The sequence below is a fragment of the Melozone crissalis genome, unplaced genomic scaffold (assembly GCF_028551555.1).
Source record: "Melozone crissalis strain CALT ecotype California unplaced genomic scaffold, PUWL_Pcris_2 ptg000251l_1, whole genome shotgun sequence".
Classification (NCBI taxonomy): domain Eukaryota; kingdom Metazoa; phylum Chordata; class Aves; order Passeriformes; family Passerellidae; genus Melozone; species Melozone crissalis.
In genome coordinates, this window is record NW_026536010.1 from 1,048,509 (window position 1) to 1,071,495 (window position 22,987).

At 54.3% G+C, this 22,987-nt stretch overlaps 1 protein-coding gene across 1 annotated transcript; it reads right to left on the minus strand.

The window, feature by feature from the left end:
* Positions 1–485: 485 nt before the first annotated feature.
* On the minus strand, positions 486–22,987 carry VWA5B1 (von Willebrand factor A domain containing 5B1). The gene is made up of 20 exons (XM_054294443.1): positions 22,851–22,987; positions 22,274–22,496; positions 21,954–22,096; positions 21,586–21,717; positions 21,208–21,332; positions 18,032–18,208; positions 15,095–15,205; positions 14,431–14,633; positions 12,568–12,682; positions 10,719–10,904; positions 10,312–10,507; positions 9,198–9,385; positions 6,490–6,670; positions 5,985–6,302; positions 4,859–4,996; positions 4,169–4,297; positions 3,116–3,190; positions 2,691–2,760; positions 2,349–2,472; positions 486–2,142 (listed from the first exon to the last, which is right to left on the minus strand). The coding sequence occupies exons 1-20, from the start codon at positions 22,897–22,899 to the stop codon at positions 1,402–1,404; spliced, it is 3,624 nt and encodes a 1,207-aa protein (XP_054150418.1). The 5' UTR covers positions 22,900–22,987; the 3' UTR covers positions 486–1,401.

Consider the following 22,987-nt stretch of genomic DNA (forward strand, 5'->3'; position numbering starts at 1 on the left):
ACTCAACAGTCACACAGTGCTCCAAGCAGCTGGGGTGGCCCCAGGGAAACCCACCAAGAACCCATCCCAAAACAAAGGATTCACACTGGCAATTAGAGCAGGCTGTGATTTACTGGGACAACAACACTTCTGCAACAACAGAGAACACGACTGTGCCGAGGCGCCCGGCCGGCAAACCTGCAGCAGCACCGAGCACTGCCACACTGGGGACCTCAGAGAGGGGACATCAGAGACACTGGAGGGGGGCTCGAGGCTCTGGGGAACCCAGGGAGCTGACACGGAGAGCAGAGACCAGAGGGGTGCTCATGGAGACCCGAGAGAGGTGAAACCAGAGCAGAGAGCAGAAGGATAATCCTGGAGACCCTGGAGAGGCCACACTGAGAGCAGACACCAGAGGGGTGCTCATGGTCCTGGGGACCTTGGAGAGGTGACACCAGAGTAGAGACCAGAGGGTGCTCATAGTCCTGGGGACCTTGGAGAGCAGACACCACAGGGGTGCTCATGGTGTCCAGCTCAGGTTTCCCTCCTGTGTCACCCCCAGACACACAGACACCAGACAGAAGCCTGCTGGGACAGGCAAGGCTGCTACACGCCAAGGGAGGGAGCAGAAGGCAGTGGGTTCCAGGCGGGCTCCACGGCAGACAGTGGCACACAACTCCCCCTGGAGGCACTTGATCCTTCAATCCCGGGCACCCTGGCTCTGCCTGTGAAGCTCCAAAGGCACACGTTGGCTGCAAGGGACCTCACAAACTCCTGCTGGGATTGCAGAGAGCCTGAAGGAGCCCAGCACTGTGTGGATGGGATGGGGTTTGGTCCCAGCCTCCAACTGGCCTGGCTGGGCTCGATCCTCCTGGCTGTGACAGCGGGGCTGCTCTTCACATGCTCATCCCCAGCCCAGATTCCCTTTTATCCATGAGATGAGCATGTTGTCAGACCTTTGCCTTCTCTGAAAGCCACATGAGATGGCAGGAGCCAGGCAGGAGCCTCAGGAAAGTAGGGATTTGGGGCTGAAGGGCTGCAGTGGGGGCTTGGCAGTGATTCAGAGCTGGGAAGAGGCATCTAAGCAAGGACAGGGAAAGTGGAGCAGGCCACAAGATCTGCCCTGGAAACTGGGCTTGGACCAGAAGAAACCAGAATCAGAGGGAACTGCTATAGCTGGAAGTGCTGATCTAGTTGAAAATAAAAAGCATCTACTGCAGGCAGTGGTGGGTTCCCTTCCAGGGCAAAATCCTGACTGCTGAGTGCAGGGTTTAGCCCAGGCTGCTGTGTGTGCAGGGATTGCTCTAATAAACACACACATCCCTGCAGCAGAGGAGCTGAGCTCCTTGGAGGCATTTCCTTAAGGATAGATCCCTGCTCCTGTGCCCTCAGTAATCTGCCCAAGCCTCCCTCCTCCTCCTCTTACACACTGCCTGGGTTGTAGCACAGCAGGTTGAACTCCAGGTTCTCATCCCAGTGCCGGAGCAGCACAAAGAGCTGCTGGGCTGCAGCTTTCACCGCGGCCAGGCTGGATCCCCCGGGGAAGTCCTGCCTGCTCAGCCACAGGCTGGCTTTGGCAGCCACCAGCTCCCACTCGATGAAGTAGGAGGCTGAGCTGTGCTCCAGCCAGGCCAGGGCCACCGCCGTGGCCCAGAGCATCCCCTCGGGCTCCGTCTGCTGCTGCAGCTCCACGTCTGAGAGCACAGCCTGGAACTCGTCTGAGAGCACAGCCTGCAGCTCGGGGCCGCCCTCGGTGTCCCAGGCGCGGCTGTGGGCGGGGGAGGAGAAGCTGCGGATGGTGATGGCCGGGGGGCGCAGCTCCTGCTCCCGCTCGGCTCTCAGCGCCCTGGAGATGCTCTCGGCAGCGCTGCCCGACAGGTGCCGAGGGCGGCCCGCGCTCAGCACTGCTCCCCCAGCCGGGTCTGCGGCGGTGGGGCCCTTCCCCTGCCCGCTGGGGACCGGCAGCTGCCGGGGGCAGTTCAGGGCTTTGGGCTCCGAGGAGGAGGAGCTGCTCCTCTGGCTGCTGTAGGAGCCGGAGGGGCTGAGGGACAGGCGGTGGCAAGCGAAGGGTGATGTCCACTTCAGCTTCTCCATGGGGATGTTGACGGCGTCGCAGAAGGCTGAATTCAGAAGGAAGGCACCACAGGCCAGCTGCAGGGACACCTGCAAGGGATGGTGGGCACAAAGGGAAGCTCTGGCACCAGGGTAGCTCAGGAAAAAGGCATGTATGGGTGAAACAGCTCTCCATCTCTGAGCAGGTCACTGGACGTAGTTTACAGAAGCAGCAGGAGGAAGATTTGGGGGGATCCTCCTCTGCTCCCCTGCAGTGACCACACGACCCCAACAAGACCCAGGGAGGAGCTGCTCACCAGGGGAAGGTAGTCCATGCTCTCACTGTCACCCCCAGAGCTGGCTTTGCTCCCTCTGCTTGGAGATTTACCCATGAAGCCCTTGGCAGCTCGAACCAGAAGCATGGTTTTGTTGAGGGTCAGCCTGTGAAAGGATGAAAAGGTGTCTGTGACCTCTGTGCTCACCCTGACACCCACCCTCCCCTCCAAACCATCCCTGCTCCCCAGACAGCGGCACCATGCTTAGCCCCAGCTCCAGCTGCTGTCCTTGGGTCCCTCCTCTTCCCCTGGCTTGTGCTCACATCAGACCCACACAGGTGAAAGGCACCTGCTGGGGTCAGAGAAGGTCGAGCTGGATCATACCTGGCAGCAAAGAGCCTCTCAATGGATTTTTGGGCTTGTGCAGAGGAAGCAGACAGGCTGTGGAGAGGCCCTGGGGAGAAACACAGTGCTGGGGTTACAAGCTGCAACAGGGGAGCAAAAGGGAGCAGAGCCAAGATCCTGGCTTGTTTGGCTGCTGAATCTTTGGCAAAACTCCTCCTCTCCCCTTGCCTCATTTTTCCTATACGGATAATAAAAATTCCTACACCTTTTAAAAATGAACCTGGAGGAGATTTATACCAAAACCCACATCAAGTTCCATCCTTTGCACCTCAGAATGAGTCAGGCCCTGTGCTCACAAGCCTAGTTTTAGGTCATAATTTTTTATAAAATTCCCCAAAACTCAGCAGAAGCCCAAACCACGGATTTGATGGAGCTGCAAGAAGTGCCAGCAGCTCTTCCCCTACCTTCAGGGCCACGGCAGCGCTCCCAGGCAGACAAAGATGGGGTGCTGGAGGGTGAGGGGCTCCTCTCCTCAGCATCTGCAATCAAGGAAACACATCAGCACCCAGCCAAAGCCAGCACCTCCCCTCCCACAGCACGATGGGGTTAATGAGCCTCTCTGGGGCTCTGTAATTCAGCTCCAGCTCTGACAGTGCCAGACAAGGTCCGATCCAACTCGTCTTCATTAGTGGAGGATTTGGTGACAAGTGAGTGTCTCACATCCCCCCTGCCTCTAATTACACTCGTTTCATCCTGCGTGTTGCCCACGCTACAGCTGCCAATTAACTCCTGAGCGCTGCCAGCAGCACCCCTGCCCTGTCAGGGCTCGGGGGAAATTGAAGCTTCCTCGCCCTTCAAGGAGATGAGCCCCAGCCTGACACGTGTCTGGTGAGCACCGTATGCAAAGGGGAAGGCAGGATTTAAAAAGGACCAGAGAAGGTGTCCCCAAACCACTGAGTGTCCCGGGTTCCTGCTGAGAGCAGCTTTGCCCCCGAGCAGGCTGCACGGGCTGGGTGGCTCAGTCCTTTATGGGGACACTGCCTGAAACCCGAGCAGCTCTCAGCCCCTGGCTACCTCTAGCAAGCATAAGGGATATCAGCTCTTTAGTGCTTATCAGCTCTCTTGAGTTCAGCTCTTTTGCTTGCTAAGGCATCGCTGGCCGGCCGGCAGACACAGAGAGAGACAGAAGGCAGCTCTGGAGTTCCACAGTGGTGTCTGTACTGGGGGTCTGTGAAGGGTTCCAGTGACGGCTCTTCTGACCAGAATGGGCTAAACCAGCCCATTATATAGGGTATAGGGGTATCCAGAATTGTCCAGTAGCAGGGGTTAAGGGAAAGTGACCTATGGGGTTACAGAGAGATAAGCTGGGGTCTGAAAGGGGGAAGAGAGGGGCTTGCCATGACTTGGCATTTCCTCTCCTTAGGCCTCTGCTCTCCACGGGGCCCTAGCAAGCCCATGGCCTGCTACAACTGAGATCTCTAACAGCAGGAAGGAGATAAAACCCCAGGCAATCTTACTCATGCTGTTCGATCCATAGTCTCCATTCTGGCCACATGCTGACTGAGGATGTCCCGGGGAACAGCCACGATGCCTTCTGTGTCCTGAACTCTTCTGTTTCCTCTGGTTGCCTTGCTTGGATGCTGCCCCTTGGCATGAGAGAAGAGAATGACCAGTTTTAGAGACAGACTGGCACTGCATGATGGCAATGAAGCCACAGAATGAGCTCGGTCAGGAACTGGAGTGACAGGACAAGGAGGAATGGTTTCAAACTGGAAGAGAGTAGGCTTAGATAGGCTATTGGAAACAAATTCTTTGATATGAGGGTGGTGAGGCCCTGGCACAGGTTGCCCAGAGAAGCTGTGGCTGCTCCCTCCATGGAAATGTCCAAGACCAGGATGGACAGATCTTGGAGCAGCCTGGGATAATGGAGATGGTGGCAAGGGGTGGAATAGGATGAGCTTTAAGGTCTCTTCCAACCCAAAACATTATGTGATTCTCTGGTCATCCCTGGGTATCCAAACCTCAGAGGAGACCTTTTCTCTGGCCATGGGAAGAGGTCTGCACCACCAAGAACTTGACCATGGCCTTGGGTATGGGTCTGGTGCCAAATTGTGCTGCGGCTTCACAGGGTTTGCCCTGAGGGAAGTTTCCCAGTGACACCTTCCCCGCCAGGACAAGGTCCCAGCCCTGTGCCAGCCCCACGTTACCTGTGTGGGTGTACTGGACCAGGGTGGGCAGGTAGGAGCTGGTGCTCAGGTCCACAGGCACGAAGGCTGTGTACTTGCTGATGATGTTACAGGCCTTGCTGGTGTGGACAGCGCTGAGCTGGAACCGGCGCCCAGACCCTGCCAGGAGAGGGACAGCAGGGTCAGAATCCACAGGCCCCAAGGGTCCCCACCCCTCACACCCAGCTCCTGCTACAGGAGGGACAGCAGGGTCAGAGTCCATGGTCCCCAAGGGGTCACCCACCCCTTACACCCAGCTCCCAGATCCTGCCAGAGGAGAGACAGCAGGGTCAGAATCCCCAGGCCCCAAAGGTCCCCTGCCCCTCACATCCCTCACACCCAGCTCCCAGACCCTGCCACAGGAGGGACAGCAGGGTCAGAGTCCATGGTCCCCAAGGGTCCCCACCCCTCACACCCAGCTCCCAGACCCTGCCACAGAGGGACAGCAGGATCAGAGTCTATGGGCCCCAAGGGCTGCTCAACCCCTCACACCCAGCTCCCAGACCCTACTAGAGGAGGGACAGCAGGGTCAGAGTCCATGGTCCCCAAGGGTCCCTCACACCCACCACCCACACCCACCCCCATGCTGGGATCCATGCCCAGCTGGGGCTGCATCCCTTTATCTCTCTAAACTCTGCCTACTGCTGCTCCTGCTGTTATTTTACAAGGCCAGAGCACCTCATGGAGGACAGGGTTGACATGTGTGGCCCATGGCAGTGATATGTGGCTGCTGCTGGAGTTGGATGTCACTTCCCAGCTCCAAGTGACCAACTCCTTAAAAATAACCATGTTACCTCATGCATGAAGCAGAGGGATCACAGAATCATGGAACATACTGAGTCAGAAGGGACTCTCAAGGACCATCAAGTCCAACCCCTGCTTCTGAGGAGTGGGAAGGAACATGAGTTCAGGAATGATCATGTGCAGGAAGGCTGCAGAAGCAGAAGAGCACAAGGCAGCTGAAGGGAGATGTTATTTGGGAGTTGTGTGAGAGATTCCCTAATATTTCACCACCAGCAGCTTTTGTTTTCACTCCAGAGGCTGCTGAGACTGCTGGAAAGCCCTCCCGAGGCCGGGCAGGGTCTGCCTGCAGCCAGCTGTGCATTACCATGCTCGATTTCACACTCCCTCTCAGCGAGCTGCTCCAGGTCCTGGATGAGTGCCTTGGCTGCCAGGTGGTGGAAGGTCTCACTCCACAGGTCTGTGTCAGCATCCTCGTGGCTCTCCCGCTCCCGGAACAGAGGGTGGATGTCAAACGTGACTTCCCACTGCACAGGCTCGTTGTTCCTCAGCCCCTTCACCAGTGCCCTGCAGAGGGCCCTGGGGGAGCGCGGGGAGCCGCAGGCAGCGCCCATATCCAGGTCCTGCGGCTCCCAGTCGGAGGAGGTCTCTGTCTCACAGGTGAGGGATGGATGCTGGGCAGCCTCTGCAGAGAGGGGAGAGCAGGAGCATTAATCACCTCCCCGGGAGCTGAATTCCCCACTGGCACCACAAAACCATAATTAATGCTCCCCAATTGTCACACGGTGGCACGGGGTGCGATGCAATGGCACCAGCCCCCGGCACGGACAGGGTGAGGTGAGGCTGGCCATGCCTCCCCCTGTCCCACTCACCCACATCCCCGGGGCTCCGGCTGTCCGATGAGGAGTGCAGGCTCCTGATGGCTTCCTGCAGCCCGTCCGGGGCAGTGGCGCCGTGGCAGAAGGACACGCAGCTGTGCTGGAGCAGGGCGGGGCGCCGGGCGCCCGAGCCGCGGATCCTGCCGGCAGAGCCGGGCGGGACGGCCGGGAGGGGCTGGGAGCAGAGCGGGGGTTAGAGCTGGGTCGGGCTGCAGGCAGTGGCACAGACCTGCTCTGTGTCCTGTGATCCGTGTATGGACCTGCTCTGTCCCTCTGATTCCATCTGCTCCATGCACAGACCTGCTCTGATCCCATCTGCTCCATGCATGGACCTGCTCTGTGCCTCTGCTCCATGCATGGACCTGCTCTGTCCCCTCTATCCCATCTCCTCCATGCATGGACCCCTTCTGTCCCTTTGATCCCATCTGCTCCATGAATGGACCTGCTCTGTGCCCTCTGATCCCATCTGCTCCATGCACAGACCTGCTCTGTGCCCTCTGCTCCATGCATGGACCTGTTCTGTGCCTCTGATCCATGCATGGACCTGCTCTGTCCCCTGTGATCCCATCTGCTCCATGCATGGACCTGCTCTGTGCCCTCTGATCCCATCTGCTCCATGCATGGACCTGCTCTGTGCCTCTGCTCCATGCATGGACCTGCTCTGTCCCTCTGATCCCATCTGCTCCATGCATGGACCTGCTCTGTGCCCTCTGCTCCATGCATGGACCTGTTCTGTGCCTCTGATCCATGCATGGACCTGCTCTGTGCCTCTGCTCCATGCATGGACCTGCTCTGTCCCCTCTGATCCCATCTGCCCCCCGTCCAACCCCTGTGAGGGACGCCATCACCCAGGTCCTTCCCTCTGCCCACCCCTGGCTGGGATCTGTGCCCAGACAAAGCTCCCCACCAGACCCTGGGGTGTCCCCAAGGGACCCTGGCCCCAGGGGCTCCTTCCCCAGACATACAGAAGGTGAAATATGAGTTTCATCCCTCCAGACATTTTAATGACTTCGCTTGGGAACCAAAGAAAAGAAGAGAGACAGAAAGATCAAGGACCAGTTGCTTAGTAACGAAAGGAGAGAGGTGCAGGGGATGGGAGAAAGGAATTTTTATCTTTTTATCTTTTTTTTTTTTTTTTTTTTTTTTTTTTATGAGACTGTTTCTCCACTTTCAGGAGACATGAATCCCCCACTCCAGCACCTCTGGTGCCACATTCCACAGAGATGCTCCCCTGTGCAAGGTCTGGGTTTCATCCCTGTCCCCAGGGCTGTGGGAAGATCCATGTAAATAGACAGACTCTATATTCCTAGGACATCACCAGCAAAGAACAGAGGTGGCAGAAAGTGGTGGATGGAAGAATGGAGAGTGGTCTCTGAGTGACAGACATATATGACTTCCACCACCACCTAAATTCTGTTGTTCTATGACACCACCAGCAAAACTGGGAGCCAGGTGGCTCCAGGCAGGATTTACCAAGCTAATATTGACACATCCTGCCAGACCCTTTCTGTTCCAAACCTGCTCCTTCTCCTGCCTGAGCTCTCTCCCAGCCAGGGGAAGCCAGCTGGGAATGGAGCTGGGGGTTTAAGCTGCCCGTGGCTGCTGCTGACCTTTCCTTCCCAGCATGGCAAGCGTGGAGATGAGCTGAGGGCTCGGCTTCACACCCCTGAAAATGTCAAGCCCTGGCAGCAGGACTGGGAGCTGGGAGAGCTGCTGGGAGCCCTGGCAGCAGGAGGGATAGCAAAACCAGGCTGCATTTAATTAAGAGCAGGCTGTGTGCTGTTAACCATTTACTGCTCCCCAGAAGGGAGTCAGCTCCACCCCTGCCCGCACACCAAGGGCAGGTGGATGCTCTGGGGACCTTCCCAATACAGGGAATGCTGCCAGTACCCCTAAAAGCTGCTTGTTCTTGGTCACTGCTGCTGTTCACCACCCTCACTGCTGCAGCCTGAGGGCAGAGGTCTCATCCCTCCCTCTGGAGCCCTGGCCCTGCTTTCCCCTTTGCCCCCTCATCTCCCCTCCCAGCCCTCACCCAGTGATCTCTAACCCAGAGAAGAGGGGAAATGAAAGTCCCTGCTCTGAGTTTCCATGGGAACACATGTGCTGCTGGTCCTCCCAGCCCTGCAGATGCTGATTGCAGAGCAGAGCATCCCAGCAATGCCAAGGATGAGAGAAAACTATCCCTATCCTTCCCAAAGATCAGCTGAAAAATGTCCCCAGACTTCACCTGCTGCAGGTAGGGGACAAAACCCTGTTCAGCAGATGTATCATCACACAGGTACACATCTCATCCCAATGCTGTGTAAGGCAATGGATCCAGCTGGGAATCTGCTTTGGCACTGAATTCCTTTTCCCTGCCAGGCACAGAAGTGCCACAGCCATGGGCAGGTTTGAATCCTAAATTGTGGGGAGGTAAGAAGGACCAGAGGAGCAGCACAGGCTGCTGAGGGGAAGGGGAGCAGGGAAAAGCAGGTTCCCATGGGGAGGGAATGCTATGGGTTATCAGGGATATCAGGATGGCACTCTGCTCCCTGCTCAGCTCATTTCCCCAGTGTTTGGGATGTGCTGCAGAGCTGTATCTATTATCTATATCAATATTTTAGGGCTAGTGTGAGTCAGGCCCTTTCCTTCAGGCTCTCATCCACCTGATAATTTCCTCCTTCTCCTTGCTGGCTTCCACCTGCAGGCAAAGCCTCACCTACCTGGAAATCCACCTGCCAGGGCTCGGGGCTGAGCTGCTGCAGGTCCTGCAGGTGGGTTTTCCTGAGGGGGTTCCTCACCAGGGCAGTGCCAGGGTCGCTGGCCGTGGGCACCTTCCTGCGGGGCTCGTGCTCGGAGACGTGGGTGGTGCTGTACGCCCGTCTCCTGGACAGAGCCTTCACATCCATTCCTGAACGGTGGGACACAGGATCAGCTCCACTCCACACTGGGAGCAGCCAGCAGTGGGAGGCAGGGAGCCCTCACCAAGGTCCTGCCAAAGCTCAGGGGGCCACACTCAGCCCTGCAAAATTTTAAGCAAAGCAACGAAACCACAGAAGGAAATAGAAACGCAAAATTCATGGGGAATGTCAAGAGAGCAGGTTGGGAAGGTTTTGTCTGAGGAGTTTTCAGCCAAAAAAAGCCTGACTGCATTTCCCCAAACCTCCCTGGAGAAGACAAAGGGTTTACTAATGAAATTTAATTAGTGCAGACACGCTCCTGTCAGAGCAAGACTGAAATTTGCCTTGGAAAGACACGATTTCTCATTGCTTTTGACAAGTTTGAGGGGATGCATAGTACAGATCCTCTTGGAACAAAAGGGAAGAACATCCCATGAGTAACAGAGGTTTCCCCAGCTCCGGGGTGCAACCAGCTGCTTTATGCCACATGCTGCTGAAACAAACACCCAGCCAGGCCGTGGTGGGGAGGAGTGACACCCTGGGGAGAGGGCTTTGGATCTATTCTCCCCTTCTCCTCACTGGGAAGCTGCTTTGCAGGTACAGGGATGGTCTAGCAGAGCTACCCATTTACCCCCTCCACTCCTCCTCACACTGCTTGGGAAGCTTGTAAATAATTATATGGCCAAAGCTAAAGCTGCTTTGAAAATCTCCAGGGAACCCAGCTCACCAGGGCTTCCCTTGATTTCCTGACAGGTTTGGATAAAACATCCAAACCAAACAGACTTGCTCAAGCCTCAGGAGATCTGTCATCTCTCCTGCAAACTCCTCCAGCTCTTTGCAGCTGAAGACATGTGTAAATCAGGCAAAAAAAATTGGGGGAGCAGTGACAGGAGCTTGATTAGAGAGACAGGGCATCATGTAGAGAGGGAAATCTGACCTGTGTCCGTGTCCGACTCTCCCCCGGGGTCTCTGCCCACGCCCAGGTGCTCGGGGGAGCGCTCGGTGGGGCAGGACCCCTCCGAGTCTCTGGAGTGGTTCCAGCTCTCCAAGCCTGCTCCCTCCTCCTGGGAGTGGAAGAAAACAGAGCTGCCCGACTCCTGGGAATGCATCGTGCTGTACTGCCGCCTCTTGTCCTGGGGGGAAGCACAGAGAGGGAACAGCTCCCACCACAGTCCCTGTCCACCTGAGCTGAGACCAGCACCCTCAGCCACTACTGCCCCCCAAAGTCCCACTCATCACCTCCCTTAAGGACACAGCTGGCAAGCAGGAGACACCCCCTGACCATGCACAGAGCCAAGAGTGCTGTGTACACCCCAACACTCCCCGCTCCTGGGACAGACTCACAGCTCTGGGGTTGGACAGGTACAGGGAGGTGTCACAGATGACACTGTAGCTGACCAGGCGGTCACCAGGGAACAGGCAGCTGCTGCTGACAGGGGACACCAGGACCTCAGTGCTCTCAGGAAAGACCCACTCCACGGATACATCACTCAGGACCGGTGCCATCGCCTTCTTCAGTGACCTGATCATCTGCAAAGGGCAGGGGAGAGCTTCAACATCAGCTAGACAGGGTGGGAGCCATGGTGCACTTGCCATTTGCTGCAGGGAAGGGGAACATTCCCTCTAACAGTCCCATCAGCTGATTCCTACCCTCTCCTGATAGTCGGCTTCCTCTTAGTCTACTCTGACATCCATCCCAGCACCTCCATCTCCTTGGCACAGTTATACTTGACAGAGCTGGGTTAATGGTTGGTCTTTTCCAACCTAAATGACTCCATGATTCCATGATTTTTACCATGAGCAGATAGTGATGGGGCACAGGGCTGATTTCACACACACTGCCAGCCCAGAGCAAGGTGGGTGCCTATGACCTGAGGGGTCTTTCTCTGATGTGAGGCAGCATCCCTTGCTCCCCTCTAGCACCCAGGATATGCCTTCACTGGTCTGAGCCCCAGCCCCAGCCCTTGTCCCAAGCCCAGCACTCACACACTGATAATTTTGGAACAGCTCATTGCGGGCACAAGCCACTGCCAGAGATCAGCAATGCTCTGCCAGTTACACATGTGGAGAAGACCAATATTCATGAATACCTCATGGGCAAATCTCCCATGGAGCCATCTACATGAGCTTCCCTGCACACCAAGGGAACTGAACACCAGATTTAGAGACAGAACAGCTCAAATATTCCCCATTGTTCCCTGCTTTTTCACAGGCTTGGGAAGACACACCAGGCTGTGTTTTATAAGGCCATTAATTGACGCCTCAGACTGCTGAAGGCACCGAGCTGCACAGCCTGCAAAGCTCTTATTAATAGCTCTTATTAAACACCTCTCTCTTCACTGTCTCTGCTTTTAATTTACATCAGAAATGTTGATGCCATTCTGTCTTAGAGAGGTTTTTGTGTGCTCCAGGCTCCTGCAGAGGGTGGAGTTGTCGAACTCCTCCTTGAGAGATCAAGAAGGTAGAAGTTGGCTTTTTGGAGATATTTAGGAGCTAAAGACCCAGTTCTCTCTGGGTTTAGTCAAGCAGCAGGTGACAGGCTGGGCTCTGCATTCACCAGGGGACAGAGCCATCCCTATGCCAGATTTTAAGCACACAGTTTTACTCTTCACGGGGAGAGAGGGAATAGAGAGCCTTTAAAGCCAGCTTAACAAGCAAAGCCATCACAGCGCATTCCTCTCGCTCCAACCCCGAGTCCTTCCCGCCTGAGCAACGCCAGGGCTGAGCCCGACTTCAAAACTAATTGGCTGCTTTGATGCCGGTCCCACTGCCCTCGCCGTATGAGGCACGGCTGCCTTTGAAGGCAGAGCCGCAGCACCGCGGTCCCTGCGGTCCCCAGCCCCAGGCGGAGGCAAACGCACCCTCCGCTCCCTCCGAGGGCCGCCGGACACCGAGGTGCGCTCTCATCCCCTCCCGCTGGCCCACCTGCTGCGGGGGCATTGGGCAGGCAGGGCCAGGATGGGGAATGAGCCCCCCGGGAGCCGTGGCCTCCCCCTCGCTGAGGCAGAGCATCCTCCGAGCCCGGGGAGCGGGGCTGTACCTTGGGCTGCAGCCTCTCGCCCTCCTGCGAGCCCGGAGAGCGGGGCTGTACCTTGGGCTGCAGCCTCCCGCCCTCCTCAGAGCCCGGGGAGCGGGGCTGTACCTTGGGCTGCAGCCTCTCGCCCTCCTCAGAGCCCGGGGAGCGGGGCTGTACCTTGGGCTGCAGCCTCTCGCCCTCCTCCAGGAACTCGGAGACGCCCCTGGACACGGCAGCCAGACCCCGCACCAGCCTCCTGCAGGCGTTTGGCCCGAGGCCGAAGCTGTAGCACCTGCAAAGGGACAGGGAGAACCAGGATCCAGAGGAAAAGCCATCCACCAGCCCCATGGAGCTCACACACTCCCTCAGGCAGAAACTCCCTCTGGCTTCATGCCACTGCTGTGTCCAACAGAATAAACCAGCCCCTCTTCTAGGCATGTGGCAGGAAGGTTGAGAAGCTCCCAGTGCCTAAAGGGGCTCCAAGAGAGCTGGAGAAGCACTTTGGAAATGGTCATGGAGTGACAGGACAAGGGGGAATGGCTTAAAGCCAAAAAAGGGCAGGGTTAGAGTGGATATTGGGAAGAAATTCTTCCCTGTGAGGGTGGCCCTGGCACAGGGTGCTCAGAGAAGCTGTGGCTGCCCCTGGATCCCTGGAAGTGTCCCAGGCCAGGCTGGAGGGGGCTTGGAGCACTCTGGGCTATGGAAGGGGTCCCTGCCCATGGCAGGGGGGTGGAATGAGATGGGCTTTAAGGTCCCTTCCAATCCAAACCATTCTGGGGTTCTATGAACCGCCAGCCCCCTCCTCTCAGCAGACCCCAAACCCCTTCCCCAAAGAGCAGCCTTCAGCAGTGACACTCAGGGGTTCCCAGCAGGACCTCCAGCCTTCCCCTCCTCTGCAAACACAAACAAGCTGCTTTGCTCTCAGTTCAGCTCTTTTCCCTGCTGGCTGTGGTCAATAGCACTAAAGATCCAGTAATTATCTCTGCTTGCAATGAAAATAAACATTTTCTCAAGGAAGGATGATCAAGCCAGGTGAGGCTGCTCCCCCCCACTGCCAGGTCTGTGAATCAGGATTTGGTTTGGGCTGAAGGCTGGAAGCTGAGCTGGAGCCCTGGCAGGCAGGGAGGGCAGTGCTAGGTGGGGATGGATGTGCCAGGAAGCCAGGACGATGGGAATGGGTGGGATATGGCATTTGGGCAGGGCAGGGGATTGCTGAGAAAGAAAGCACCTTCAGCAGCAAACTGCATCTGCACAAGGGGCTTTTCTCTTGGACGATTTTAATCCTCAGCTGCCTGCAAATCCTAGGCCAGCCTCACACCCCTCCTAAATAAGGCTCTGATCTTCTTTTAAGATGGTCCATGCCCAGCACTCTCTGTTCCAGGGTCACTGAGACCACGCTCCAGCTCTGATTGCATTTAACCCTTCCAGTCCTGCAGGAGCCAGGGGTGGGAGGGTGGGAAACAACCAGACCTCTGTGCAGTTACAAACCCACAGAGCAGCTTCCCTGATAACTCCAAAGTCTGAGAGATGGAAGAGGAATCAGGATTTCTTGCATTTTTCTCATGTTTTGTGCTCCTTAAAGAGGCAGAGGAGAAACCAGAACAGCCTGTGATCAGGGCTGGGGAGCCAGGCTGGGAGCTTGTGCACAATTAGCTGCTTTTTACATTGCTGCCTTTCAGCATATTCAATTCTGCACAGCCCCATCCTGGAAGCAGCTGGGGCCAGCCCCAGATGTGCTTTAAAAAAAAATTTAAAAAAAAAAAAGCGAGGAAGATTGTTGGCGTGTCAATCTCTCCTAGCAGGAAGCATCAGCCGAGAGCTGTGAAGTTGTCAGCTCAATTATCCTGCTTTTGATTGTTTAAAAAGCATCTGAACTTCTGGGATTCGTTCCAAACCCTTTGAGGTTCTCCCATGGCTCATAGCAGCAATCTCTCCTGCCTCTGTCTCTGAAGTGGGGACGTCTGTGAGAGGGAGCTGTGCCCAGGGGGAGGCACATGGCAGCCTGTGCCAGTTCCTGGCCCTGCAGGGCTCAGTCTGTACCTGGTGGAGCAGGAGTGGTCCCGCAGCAGCTCCAGAACCTTCCCCGTGTTGCTGATGGCCCCGGCTGCCAGCACAAAGAGCAGCCGGGGGTGGCCCCTGTGGAGGGGCTGGCGGAGGAGCCACCTCAGGGGGGACAGGAGGTTGGTGCTGCCCATGTCAGCCCGGATCCTCCTGATGCTCTGGCAGGCGATGAGCAGGCTCTCCTGCCCAAAGGAACAGGGGAATTGTCAGCACCAGCACCCCCTGAGCACCAAGGAGAGCCAGGGGAGAGGCTGAGGGAGTTGAGGATGCTCATCCTGGTGAAGGGAAGGTTTTGGAGAGACTTTAAAGCCCCTTCCAGTGTATAAAGGGGCTACAAGAGAGCTGAAGAAGGACTTTGGACAAGGGCCTGGAGTGACAGGACAAGGGGGAATAGCTTTAAGCTGAAGAAGGGCAGGGTTCGATTTGGTATTATATGGAAATTTTTTACTTTAAAGGTGGTGAGGCCCTGGCACAGGGTGCCCAGAGAAGCTGTGGCTGCCCCTGGATCCCTGGAAATGTCCAAGGCCAGGCTGGATGGGGCTGGGAGCACCCAGGTAGTGTGGAAGGTGTCCCTGCCCATGGCATGTAAGGTCCCTCTCCACACAAACCAGTCTGTGAGTCTGTGAACTGTGGGTTCACCCACCTCACAGTAGGCCTGGCTGACAGGAAAGAGGGTCTTGAAGGTGGATCCAAACCCGATGATATTGAAGAGACACGATGGCATCAGGCTCTTGAGAATGACCAACAGGGCATCCTGAGGGGTAAAAAGCAAACAGACATCAGGACACTTGGATCCTTCCTGGCTGCCCCACCTTCACCAGGAAAAGCTCTGCCCAGAGCCATCCCATCTTATTCCCACTTCCACCTGACAACAAACCAACTGCTTCTTTCCCATGCCTCCATATGACCCAGCCCTTTTCAAAGTCCCTTGATGATATTTGGGATGTGAAGCAGTGAGGAAAATGGGGAGTCTTTGGGAAAAAGGACAACAAAGAACTGAACAATTTTTTCTGTTTGTTTTTAAGGGATTCAATTTGTGCTGGCAACACAGTGCTGCAGCACAGAGCTGGTGGGTGAGAAGCAGAGTGTGAAATTGAGAAGTGCGACACGCAATGCATCTCAATGCCTAAACTTGCAGAAAATAAACAAACAGCTTAAAGTTACACAAAAGGAAAAGCCTCCCCCATCCCCAATTCTCTTGTATTCATAGCTGGCTTCAATTAAAATAACTGGGAGACAACAGATTTAAGCTATTTTCTTTACCAGAGGTGGTTATCTAATGTGCCTATTCCTGGGCTTTACATAAGGCAAGAGCAACTTGAATTGTCACAGTGGTATTGTGGACAAGTCCAGGACAGAGCTTGTGATCACAGGAACTGGGCAAGAGCTGCTTAAGGAGCTCTTGAACTTGTAGGAGCAATTATGTGGCAGGAGAGAAGACCCATTTAAAGCAAAGTGTTTATTTAAAGCAAAATGTAAAGCAAAGTGCTCAGGAGCAGCTCAGTTCTATTTAAATGCTGATCAAGGCAGACTCCTGCCAGTCTGCCAGGGCAGCAGAAACCCTCCAGCCAGCCCCTGGAGGAGCTGCCAAGGTCAAACGAGCAAGAATTGCCTCCTTGAGTTGTCCTACCAGTGGCAAAGACCAAGTGACCACAGAGGGACACAGCGAACTCCCTGCCCGGGTCCAGCAGGGATCCCAAAAGCTCCTCCTTACAGGCTCCCAAAGCCTGTAAGACTCAGCAAAAAACTCAGAGCTGGAGCACTGAAAATCAGTGGAATAATGTACAAGAGCAGGGCTGCCCTTTAACAAGCTCTGGAGTACTTGAATGCAAGCTGTTATCTCAAACCTACGAGGATATATTTATACCACTGCTCCCAGATGGCTCCCGGGATGCTGGCTCTTCCAGATCTCAGTGCTGACATCCCATCTTGGAACTCATTACAAGGGAAAAAATACAAATTTCCAAATATTTCTCTTAAAGCATTTCCCAAAATGGGCAACCGATGCCTGCTTGCTATTTCAGCAAGCAGAAAGATTTATTGCTTCTTATGGTAAATATTGATCTTGATCCTGTTGCACTCCATAGCTTTATGGCAACTCAATAAGGAGGGATGTTTGCTTCTAGAAAAGTCAATTCCCAGTTATTAGTGCAGTTTTGCCAGTGAGCACCATCACAGCCTGGCTCCTCTCCCTGGCTGCATCAGGGTGGGAAAGGAGCTGGCTGCAGGAAATTTAAATCCCTGAATTTTCCACTCCAGCTGCTTTGGATGGGTGCCCTCCTGCTCTGCACAGGCCCTTCCACCCCATCCCTGAGTGCATCCTGAGGCTGCACAGCTCCAAGACCTGTCATGCCATGCATCCAGCCAGCTGAGGATGATGCAGAAGGTTCCATCAACCAAAATCCACCCAAACCCTCTCAGAACAGTTCCTGCTGTGAGGTCCCTGGTGTCTGCAAGTGACAAACAAGGACGGGACACTCAAAAGAGGGACAGTGGGTTTCTCCCTTGAGGTATCTCCTCCAAAATCTCCCTCAAAATATTTTTTCCTGAAGGGGAACAGCCTTTTTGCTGTTTCTACAGCCCTCCTGAGATGGGGTTCCCATTTCAGGAGCAATCAGAGAAGGGCTCTGATCCTGCAGGTCCCCATCCCCAGGGGACAATCCAGCCTCCACAGAGGCTGCAGAGACTGTGGTGCCCAAACCCAGCCATGCTGGGAGTTGGAATGCAAAAATCCATGCTGGGAAAAGATTCTCAGACTCCTAAAGATGCTGGGGGAAGGGGTTACAAGCCCAGAGATATCCTGTTCCCCTTGGGAAGAGCCTCCCTATCCCAGGGGGTGTGCTGCAGCCATCTGCAGGCTCTCCAGCATCCCAATCCTTGTTGCTGAAGGTGTCTGTCCTTCTTCAGCAGTTCCCATGGAAACAGGAGACAGATGGGAAAGGAGATGTGCTAAAAGATGGACAAGTTCAGGAGGGGGTCTGTGGGAACCTCATGAGGTTCAGCAGACCAAGTGCAGGGTCCTGCACCAGGGCTGGCTCTGGGTAAGAGCCACATCTGACAGGGGAACCTCAGACCCACAAACTATCCTGACAATGCTATTTTGTGTTTAGAGCTCTCAACACAACACCCATAACTAGGGGAGTTAGGCTGCTGCTGGCCATTTGTGTTTGGAAAAGGGATGTCTCATATTTAAATAATTTCTGTGTGTTCACAGAGATGCCCATCAGCAAATCTCTCCTAATGCATGGTCAGCACCTTGCTCCCCTTGGAGCTCCCTGGAGGTTTCATCCTAGGCAGCCATCACCCAAAGCCCTTCTGGATACAGGAAGAACTGGAAAAAGGATGCACAAAACATGCCAGCAAGAGAGGGAAAGAAAATAATTTTGCATTTTATGTGCTGATAGGAAGAAGCAGAAGAGAACAGGGGAGAGTCACTTTTGTTGCAGGTACCAAAGGAGCACCATGGTTGAGATGACTGAAATGCAGCCTGTAATTAATGAACAGTTATGCTCTCAGCAGCCCCACTGCTCTCTCTCACTCATCCCTGTTGACAGGCAGGTGCTTCCCCTCCTGCAGGTACCTTGGCACGGCTGATGCTCACAGCACTCATGCTCCTGCTGCGGTCCACCAGGAAGATGAACTCGCCCTGGGCTGTCCGGAGGCCTGGCTGCACAGTCCTCAAGTCAGGGCAGAAGTTGAGCATGATGACAGGGTGGTGGGGGATGTCCTTGTTCAGCCTCTTCCTGATGATTTCCGTCTGAAAGAAAGCAGGAGACAGCTTCAGAGGTTGATTTTGAGAGGTTGATTTTGAGAGGTTGATTTTGAGAGGTTGATTTCTCCACCCCATTTCAATTCAAGGGGAATCAGAGCAAGGCTCAAAATGCAGGTGCATGGCCTTTTGTGGGCCAGAATCTGCTTGTTCAGAGGTGACAACACCAGAGTGGGCCAATATCCAGGTGTCCTGTTCTGTCCATACCCACAGTATTCACCATCTCTGCAAGTCTCCAAGGCCAGGCTGGACAGGGCTTGGAGCAAGCTGGGATACTGAAAGGTGTCCCTGTCCATGGGAGGGATGGGACAAGATAAGCTTTAAGGTCCTCTCCACCAAACCATTCTGGGACTACATGGAGTAACTGCACACTCAGATAAAACCCTGGAAAAGAAATCAAAAGACCTCGCCCTACCCAGCACCTTGCAAATCTGATTCTCCAAACATTTCATTAGATCCTTCCCAAAAACCTGGTTCATTAGCACAGCTTAGCATCCCACCGAGGCACACCAGAGGTTTTCTCCATGGTCACTCACTAATGAAGTGTGAGATGCAGCCCTTGATCTGCTGCATTCAGCACTCCAATTCATTCCTGCCGCCTCTGGTTTGCTGCTTTTTCTGCCCATTTCTTTTATCACTTTTCTTTGTAGGGATTGAAAGGCTTTGGAAAGCTGAACCGTTTGCTCTGGCCATGGCTCGATAGGAACCCGCATGATCTCTGCACTGCACACAGCTCCAATTGCTCTCTGCATTTTCTCGCCTTCTATTTCAAGTATTCATTACAAATGGGATAAAATAAAACTGGCAAAAACCTCTTGTGACGGGTTTATAATGTGCTGTTACGTGTGTATCAAGCAATAACGGGTTCATGGCCTCAGCTGCTTTGGAGGGAGCTCCAGGACCCCACATCAGCCCAGCCATGGCCTTTCATCCCTGGGTCTGAGTGTGGAAAAAACTCCTCAACAGCAGCTCGATCCTCAGGGGCTTTGTTTGCCTCTTTTCTCCTCTTTCTGGCTGCTTTTCTCGTTGGTTTCACAGGGAGTAAACCAGACCCCAGATAACTGGGCTTGTTTTCTCCAGCCATGAGTCACATTCCTCAATTTATGAGCTGATGACCAACCTTTGTTTTCTAAAACTCACTAACTCCCTGTGGCTCAACACACACACACAAGCTCTGCTTTCAGCTCCTCTGCCTGAGCAAAGCTTCTCTGACCCTGTGAAAAGACAGGTCCCACTCAGAGGAATAAGCCAAGTTCCCACTCATCCTCCTGCCTTTTCCTTCTGTGCTGTGCGTAGAAGGGAAATCATAAATTAATCAGCTGCTGAGAAATCAAAGGGCTTTTTCCGTTTCCATTTCCCTCCAGCCACATGACATTATTTTCTTTCACAATTTTTCCAGTTTATCACATTCCAGACTAGAGTGGTCCTTGCTGCCTCTGTACAAATACTGAATCATGGCCTGGACCTATACACAGAACTCCCTGGAACTCTCTTGGGTATCCATGACACAAATTCCCTGTGCAATCAAGATGAACCCATACTTTGGGATTTCTCACTGACTGGAGGGAATTTTAGAGGCAAATCTTCAATAAACAGCTTCAGTGGAGCTGCTACAGGTTAGCCAGAAAAGAAAACATCTCCTCACCTCCCTTCCCCTTCACCCATTATCCAATTACAGTAAACTAATCAGATTTTGTTGAGTAAAGTTGATTCCAGTGTGCATCCATCCCCAGCAAGCTGCAGCTGACAGCATCCAAGCCTTTTGCATAACAAACAGAGGGAGGAGAATTACTTATCATTTACTGCTGAAATTTCTGGGCTAATTTAATTTAAGCCAAGAAGTGGCCAATGTCCTGCTCTAGGCAGCAGCAATTCCAGCCCATCATCTACCCTAGGTATTCACGGCATTTTCTCTGCTCCCTGCAGTTGTTTCCCAGTCCTCCTGGGGCACAGGTGGCTTTCCTGCAGGGAAGTGTCTCCAGAATGATCCCCCCTTAGATAATTTGACATGCTAAATGTGCAGAAATAATTAGGGAGCCATCCGAGGCGTAGCGTGGGAGTTTCATCTCGTTCCACCTGCCACACGCTGAACACAATTAGAGGAGACGCCTGCAGAGTCCCAGCCCTGCCAGAGAGAGTGGAGGGCAAAGGGAAGGGAGGAGAGGAGGGTTGACAAGTCTTTGGTGAAAGGAGAAATCTGAGCAGCACGGGGAGACACCCCTGCAGCAGGTCAGGGATCTCTGCCAAAAGAGACCCAGGATCAGACACGTGGAAAAGGAGTTTAGGGGGAAATGAGCATCCCTGGGCACACAGGAGAGAGACCTGGCTGTGTAAAACAGGAGCTGACACTGTCAGCCCCAGCTGTGGCCACACAAGCACGACCTGTCCCTTAGGAGAAGACGCCCACCCTGGAAATCCAGAGGGCTCTGAGCTGTCTGCTCCTCTCCACTGATCCCAGACACACCAAAGAGTTGGGCTGTCACTCATTCCTTCAGAACTGCTGGAAGACAAGGCACAAATCCCAGCACAGATATTTTTCTCTTTGCTGCTCAGCAGAACAAAGAGAAGTCTCTCCTACCTTGTCTTCAGTTCAGCTCATTATTCCCAGGAAGATCACTTCTTTCTCTCTGACAGCTACCCAGAAACAGTAAACATTTACCGAGCAATTAAAAGAATATTTTATTCTATGTCATTGCAATAATTATAATACCCTTAATACTATCACAATGCACCTCTCTAATTATGCTATGCTAGACTAGCACTAATTATACACACAATAACCATCTCAGAGCTCCTTCCCCTCTCAGTTTATCAGCAGCACTGCTGAATTTCCCCCTCTTCCTCCACACAAGCCCCTCTCTGAGGGAGGATGCTGCAGGTCTCACTGGGACAGTGTAATATCTGATGCTGGAAACATGGAATCATCTCCTAGCTCAGCTCCAGCCCATGGAAAGCCTCAGCTAACACCTGCAGCTTGTGTTTCTCACCTTTTTCTTGGCACTGGGGTCTTTCTTAGTGCCTTTAATGAAATCGTTCTTCCCCTTCAGGTGTCGCTCGTACTCTGCAGGGGTCATGTCACCCTCTTCCATTAGGACGTGGGGCATGTGGGGCTCTGTAAATGCAGAGAATTGTGTGAAGAACAGCTGTGGCTACAATTTGGGTCTGGCAGAGATGCAGGCTCTCTTGGTTGGGAAAACAGCAGCCCCTGTGAGATTGGAGAGCTCAGAAAACCCTGAGAGGGGCCAGGATTACCTCCTGGGAAGCCTAACCTTGACAATATTTGCAAAACCAGCACTAATCCAGAGCTACAGATGAAGATCCCAGGAAGGGGCAAGAGCAGCAGAGGGTAAGCAGAGCCCACCTACCACTTGGGTGGATCAGGATCTCCACGGGTCTGTCGAAGGTGTGTTTGTTGGCCAGTGTGATCACGATGCTCTGGGCAGAGCGAGCTGAGGGGTCAGCATCTGCTCGGATCTCGTGTGTGGGGCTCTCAACTCCTGCAGGGAAAACGAGGTGCCAGTAGGGATTGAGGGTGAGGGACAGAAGGGAGAAGGGATGACAAGGCAGTAGAGGACAGGAACCCACGTTAGCATCAATCCTGTGCTGGTAAATCCACCCCAGCACAGTTAAGTTGCCAACACAGATTTACATTGAGGAGGAGGGGGAGTGTGGACATTGCCTTGGGGAGGTGATAAATCAGCCTTGTGCAGCAGGACAGCCCCAGTGCTCCTACCTGCCAGCAAACATGGCCCCCGGATCTCCAGGTGGAAGCTGAATTCATACTCAAAGGGGTTGGTGGGCTCACTGTCCAGCAGCTGAGCCAGGCAGAACCTGCTCCCTTGCTCTGGGCTCCCCAATCCGCAGGGGTGCTTGTCCCTGATGGTGAGATAAATCCAAATAAACCCTGTCAACATGTTCTATGCTCCCAGGAACTGCAGGTCTGCCAGAGGTAAAGCCTGCAGCCACTCTCCAGCCTCCTGCAGCTCCTGCTCATTCAGCCCTGCATTCTCCAGGATCAATCCCAGACACAGCCCACCCCGTGGTTTTTCATACATTTGGAGCTGGTGGCTGGAAAAGCTGCTGGCATTCTCCAGGCTGGGCTGGGGGACCCTGGGGACACACACAGCTGGCAGAAGGACCCTCACCACCCCGCTGGGCAGTGTCTGCAGCTCAGAAGAGGTGCTGATGAAGATGGAGACACTTTCCAGGGGAGGAATCATGCCCAGGTTGGCCACAAAAACAATCCTCTCCAGGTCCTCATCCATCATAAGCCTTCCTGCACAGAGATTGGATCGTGCCAGGTATTGCAACCATGGAAAATTCTCCTTTCCAGGCCTCGCACAAGCCCCAGCCCTCAACAAACATCCAAAGCTGCCACCACTGCACACATCAGCTTTCTCTAAAGAGCCCCAGCTTCTGCATCACTCCTTTGGCTGCCCAGAAGAAGCAGTGCTTTCCGAGATGGATAAGACTGACACTTTTGGCATGAGCACCACAACCCCTCATCTTCCCAAAAGGAGCCCCCTTGGTGCAGCAGCATACACCAGCCAGCCACCCCCATCACCTCCCCACTCCCCTTCCCCTCCTTTTCTCCCTAAAACACCCTCAGCCCCCTCACCACTCCCATCACCAGCTCTTCCAGGGGGGAGGCTGCAGCTGTTGAAGTAGGTGTCATCCATCTTGGCTTTGTCTTTGATCTGCACTGTCACGGTGCGCCGGGACACGGCCGCCTCGAAGCCCACCACAGCTGTGCCCTCGTCCAAGGGG

Excerpts from the sequence above, each read along its gene's own strand:
- VWA5B1 (XM_054294443.1), bottom strand. The coding sequence starts at position 22,899 with ATGGATGACACCTACTTCAACAGCTGCAGCCTCCCCCCTGGAAGAGCT. Across the intron at positions 3,191-4,168 it reads CTATGGATCGAACAGCATGA|ATGCTGAGGAGAGGAGCCCC; the intron begins GTAAGATTGCCT and ends CCTTGATTGCAG. Across the intron at positions 2,143-2,348 it reads GCATGGACTACCTTCCCCTG|GTGTCCCTGCAGCTGGCCTG; the intron begins GTGAGCAGCTCC and ends CATCCCTTGCAG.